Source organism: Uranotaenia lowii, chromosome 3 (assembly GCF_029784155.1).
Source record: "Uranotaenia lowii strain MFRU-FL chromosome 3, ASM2978415v1, whole genome shotgun sequence".
Taxonomy (NCBI): Eukaryota; Metazoa; Arthropoda; class Insecta; order Diptera; family Culicidae; genus Uranotaenia; species Uranotaenia lowii.
Window position 1 is genome coordinate 198,662,415 of NC_073693.1, and position 5,919 is coordinate 198,668,333.

The window sequence follows — 5,919 nt, forward strand, 5'->3', positions numbered from 1 at the left end:
TTTCATCCCGTACATATTGAAGGATTCTCGATCCTTCGCCGACTCGTCCGTCTCGTCCGACTATTTTTTGGCAATATTACTTTTTATTTATCAGTTTTAAAGTCTTAGATATAGAGATTCCTGAAAGTTTGTCTACAACCCTATACAAAGCATACTTTTAGGCGAAATTAATTTTTTTTTGCAAAATCAATCTTTAAAGATTTTTTAACCAGGCAATTGCTTTTTAAAATCATGGTTCAATTGAACCCAGAAATAACATGATTTAAGAACTTTTTCAAAAAAAAAATCACTTTTGCTCTGCAATTGAAGCAACATGAAGTTTCAATCATTTCTCAACAATTGAGTATTACAATAAATATTGTTGATAAGTTGGAAAGGGTTGAAAATGATCAAAAAAATCTTCAAATCACATTTTGTTAAATTTTCATCAAAAATACTCATAAAATATTTTCTTCTTCAATTTTCTAGGGTAACAGCAATTGGCAAATTTTTCTAAATTATTATATTTTTTTAGAGATTCCAGTTACTAGATACCATTTATTAGTATATAAGAGGGATCAAGTATCCTCAGTAGACCGCTGCAAGCTTTGTATGGAAATTTCAAATTCTTAAATGTTTCATCTCTCATAACTTTTGGTTCTTTTTGCCAGAAATAAGAATACATTTTTTAGAAGCGATCCATACAGTCCTGAATTAGTGCAAAGAGTTTCAATTTTGTATGAAAATTTGTATGGGAAAACAAAATTTATCATTCAGAAATCGCAAGAGATGTACTGAAAGTTCCAAATAATATAAATTTTAATGAAAAATGTTCCTTGATTCTTGCAGTACAGTTCATGTGTTCAACGCATAAACCTAACTTTTACCCCAGAAAAGATATGCGATGTTATATAATCAATTTTAATCTTAGCGTTTTTGACTTCGTATTTGAATGCTGTGGATGGAGGAGGATAAAAAATCTCAAAAAACTACTTTGCATATCATATCATTGATTAATACAATCTTGCAAAAACATTTCATGAAATTATTTAAAGCTCTAGCAAGTAAAGTCTGCCATTTGTAAATACTATTCAATAGATTCTAATTTTTTATTTTGCAATGGTTATAATTTTTTTCATGAAATGCTTAACTTAGGGTTACCATAACCGGCGACACCAAAAGATTCGAATCCCGCTTATCCGAACTCCAGTTTTCTGAGTTCCCGCGATTTCCCAGCCATCAGTCCCAGTTATCAGGTTGACACAAGATCGATACATTAATCGAGCTTTGCGCCTGGATGGTATGCAAAAGGATTAACAGTAGAACCCCGCTTACCCGAGCTAATCGGGGGAGGGACAACCTTGGATAAGTGAATTCTCGGATTGAACGAAAAACTTTGACAAACCCTATCCTTTTGCTCTGATATTGCATATCATCCAGGCGCATAGCTCGATTCTTACATGGGTTTTATTTTTCTATATAATTGACGTTTCTGTGAAGTTTAGATTTTAAACAACGTCAATAATACATCGCAATGATAAAACTTATTTTTAAAAGTATTTTTCAATAAAACTGGTGGCTCGGATTACGCGGAAGTTTGGATAACCGGAACTCGGATAACCGGGTTTCTACTCTACATATTTCGTGCTATCGGAGGTTGCATCGAGATATTTCAATTTAATCATGTTAACAATAATGTCTTGGAGGTTATGTGACTTACATGACAATTATAAAATTTCTTTTAAAATAAGTATTCTTGTACTAGGTTTAACTAAATGTTGTGCATATTGGTTACTGTTTGCATACTAAAAGGCGCTTATCGCGCTCACTGTTTACAACGACCAAAAATGCATGTTTATGAAAACAAAATGTTAAAGTAATTTGTTGTAAGCTATGATCCTTTTTTTAAATTTTTGCACAAGATGTGTGTGTGTGTGTTGGCCTTCCGGTGGAAAAAGATGAAATTGGTTTTGGAAGCGCAGATTATTAAGGCTGCTTCCGGATGTGGGTAAGGAAGTTCAGATTTTTAAGGCTGCTGTTGCAGATTGTTTGTTTTGATTTGGCCTTCTGGTGGAAAAAGACAGAATAAGCTTTAGAAGCACAGATTTTTAAGGTTGCTGCTTCTAATTTGTTTTTTTTTTGTTTGGATTTTTAAGGCTACTGCTGTTGATTGTTTGTTTTGATTAAGCCTTCTTAACTCTATTGAGAATAGAGTTGAAAAGGAATGTAGTGATGAGATGAAGGATAAGCAGAAATTAAATAAAATGTGTAGGATGGAGAACAAAGATGTGGAATATGGAATAAAAAAATAAGGATATTTGTTAAAAAAAAAATTTGTTCTAAAGGAGAAAAAAAACAAAAGTCGATGCGTAAAAAGGTTCTGAATGAGAATAGAGGTGAGAAGGAATGCAGGGATGAGATGAAAGATATACAGAAAGTAAACAAAATTTAATTAAAAATAAAATAAAATAATAGTTGTATTCGGCAACACTGAGAGAAATAAAATGAAATAAATAACTATGGCAACGTTTGCTATTTTGGCAACACTAGGCAAACAAACAAAACAAAGTCAGTCATTGATCAATTCTTGTGAGCGACAGACGTGTAGAAGTAAATTTCTGGATTGAGATTCGTAAAATCACGACAGTATGGTATCCCTACTCTGGTTCCCTATACTTGTGTTCGAAAAAAACATGTTAGCTGGTGCATACATTTGAGGTAAAATCGATCAGCTTATTTCATTTCAACCTTGATAAATGTGAGGTTTTTTAAGCAATATAATATTTTGGTGATACGTTACCCAGATAGAAATAAACCCAGAGAGAAGTGCTTTCCGAACTTCATTATAACTACCCATCTTTGTTTTGTTGGCTGAAATATTCAAGATTTAATAAGCACAAAGCTCTATTTTTTTAATTATTCAGTTGTTGATTTTCTTTTGATTTAACACGTTTCGCATTTTAAAGATCCAAAGCTTTCACAACTGCTTTTTACTTCAACAAGTTGACAGCTCATTTTAGGGTGATCTTTAGATGAAAAAGATGCAGACTTCATCTGTCGTAAATCTTCTTTGGTTTGAAGTGATCAGTTCTTATGTCTAGCATAACTTCAGGAGTGAAATGCTTCAAGTCGATAACTACTCGAGTGGTTTGTAATCCAACCAAATTCCTCCAAGTGCCATCGTTAGGAACTCCTTCGGATCCAAAGGAAGTGGATCCTTGGTTTTCGGATTCACAGTCACTTCAAACTTTTTGATCACTTCGTAGATGCCTCGCTTCACCTGCATTTTAGCGAAACGCATGCCCAAACACTGGCGAGGTCCATCACCGAATGGCATGTAACAACCCTTCTCACGGTACTGGTTTACGCCGCCATTTTCCGGACTGAAACGATCGGGATCAAATTTCAACGGGTTCTCGTAATACTCGGGGTCTCTCTGAAGTGACCAAATGCTTATCATGGCACAAACTTCCTTTCCAATAAGAACATTCTGATTCGGAGTCAGCTCCACCTGGATGGGTTCTGTACACTTTTTCGAGATTAGACCTGCCGGTGGCCAAAGGCGCAGGGCTTCGTTGATCACTTGATCCAAATAAGGGAGCTCCTGAAGGGCTTCGAATGTAATGGAATCATTCTTGGGCGTTGCGTCGTTCAGTTCTTGGCGAAGTCTTTTCTGAACCGCTGGGTGTTTGGCGATTTCATACAGTGTGTACGATATCGCTACACTCGATGTTTCGAACCCATCGATAAAGAACGTTACTCCGTGGGCAGCCATATCAACTTCAGATATTTCTTTTTTATTTTTCAGACTGATAAGATGCTCGAGATAATCGTCCCGCTTGATTGAGTTCGACTCCCGATAACGAACTGCATCGGCCATGAGGTTGGTAAAAAAACGCTCGATATCTTTGGGAATCAATCGCAGCTTGAGCAATCTTGCTAAGGGTGGGCAAAGGCTCATGACTGTCAAAACCAGCAGGGCCAACGGTGAAGTTGACAACAGACGGCGGCCTTGCTTGCGAATCTCAGCATTCTCATCGGTAAATGACTGCGCATCGGCCGCGAAAATGCAGTTGGAAACAGCATCGGTTGTAAATTTGGCTGCCAATTCTTTAGTTTCCAGAGGAGCTCCTTGATTTGCCTTCAAATAGGTGGTCATTCTGCCGCAAACATCTTCAATAAGGCTGTACAATGCTTTCATCTGTAATATTTTAAACCGCTTTCAAAATTTGAAACAAGAAATCAATCAACCCCTTATCAACAAACCCTCAGCGTTGTGAAAGCAGGTGTTATTTCCGATCGTTTGCTCTTCCACTCTTCGCCACTAAGCATGAAAGGATTCCGCCCGAATAGCGGATCTGCATCCTTGTTTGTGAAATCTGCAAACTCATTATCGTGGAAGTTTTTGAACTGTTTGCTTAAAACGTCGCGGGCCAGCTGCGGTGAGATCACCAACATTCGAGGGGAGCGTTGACTGAACAAACCCACAAAGTTGACCTTCGATTTGTATGCTCTAATAAATAAATAATAAGAAATTTAGTGACCATCTAAGTATATGACACAAAACGCAACCTTACCGATAAATTTCGTCAATTTCTTCCAAAGAATGTTGGTTGCGAAGGAAGAAGGAGGGGAAGTTTCCCAAAAACGGAAGCGGCTTGGGACCGGGAACATTTCTTTTGGTCCAGTAGTCGAAGTTCCATACCAGGTACAGATATAGCGCTCCAATAGCACCCACAATCAAACTCAACGTCAGTAACATCTTGAACCGGCTGCCGCACTGCGAATTGTCCACGACACGAGACGCGAATGCGTACACACTGATCGCTGATAGAGAGAAACACGCTGTTTTATTCAAACGAGCGATTATTTTTTTGGGAGATATCGTTAGGGTCAAAGAATCGATTATGGGACCAGATGGCTGAGAAAATTTGAAATTAAGATAATAAACTCAAAACGGTTAGCACGGAACAATGAAGATTCATCCAATTATCTTAAATTCACTAAAACTCAAATTATATTTTTGCTGAAAAATTCACAAATTTAGCTCTACGAGAATCTTAATGGTCATGGAAAAAATCTGACATTTATTGAAATTGCATAACCACAGGGGCTAAACGTTTTGAATCTCTTTGGTTGTAGTTTTTACACTCATTACACCCATACAAAAACCATTAAAACTGCATCATAGCGATAATTGTATGAATTTTATTATTTTTGCAATTGTTTCCTCAGTACTGTAGTTTTTCGAATTAATCACTGTTCGATTTTATCAATACCGTAATCCGGGGTAATATTGATCACTTTTTTCAATATATTTTGATTATTTTTTCTGTTAAGGGGAATGTGGCTTGTTTCATATTTTCAAAACCAGTACTGGAGTCTTATGAACGTAAAACGTGGATGCAGAAATATATTAGACCTCATTAAATTTGATTTAAAAATCGTTTCCGTCTCTGTTCAGAATTTAATGTTTTGGGGTGACATTGATCAGTCTCTATTCTGACGGTTCACGGACACCTTCATAATATTTAAAGAGGTTGATTTATCAATTTAACCTTGATTTTTAACGTTTCATTTTAAAAATATTTATAATCTAAAAAAGAACTAAATGCTGCTTACATTTAGGGGCAAAAATAATTATAATTGCTAAATAGTTTGATCTTCAAAATACAAATGAAATTTGTAAACCTTAGGGGAGAATGAGGATACTTGATTCCTTAGCTATATCTCTAAACTGGAATGTCTTACAAAGATCAAATATTCTAGAAAAATGTGCCAAAATGAGCAAAATAATGCTTGTAGTTTAAAATTTTTTAACAAAATAATTTTTTGAGTATTTGAACTTTGTTTGAAAAATTTCAGAGAATGTAACTTGAAGATCTTTTTTTTATCACTTTAAAATTATCCTTACATGGGAAAATTATGAAAAAAATATAT

The 5,919-nt window shown here is 35.5% G+C and overlaps 1 protein-coding gene across 1 annotated transcript; it reads right to left on the reverse strand.

Moving 5' to 3' along the window:
* Window positions 1-2,699: 2,699 nt before the first annotated feature.
* Window positions 2,700-4,789, reverse strand: LOC129758699 (probable cytochrome P450 28a5). The gene is made up of 3 exons (XM_055756292.1): window positions 4,557-4,789; window positions 4,246-4,492; window positions 2,700-4,180 (listed from the first exon to the last, which is right to left on the reverse strand). Exons 1-3 carry the CDS (start codon window positions 4,739-4,741, stop codon window positions 3,116-3,118), a joined length of 1,497 nt encoding a protein of 498 aa, XP_055612267.1. The 5' UTR covers window positions 4,742-4,789; the 3' UTR covers window positions 2,700-3,115.
* Between the last annotated feature and the right edge of the window lie 1,130 nt (window positions 4,790-5,919).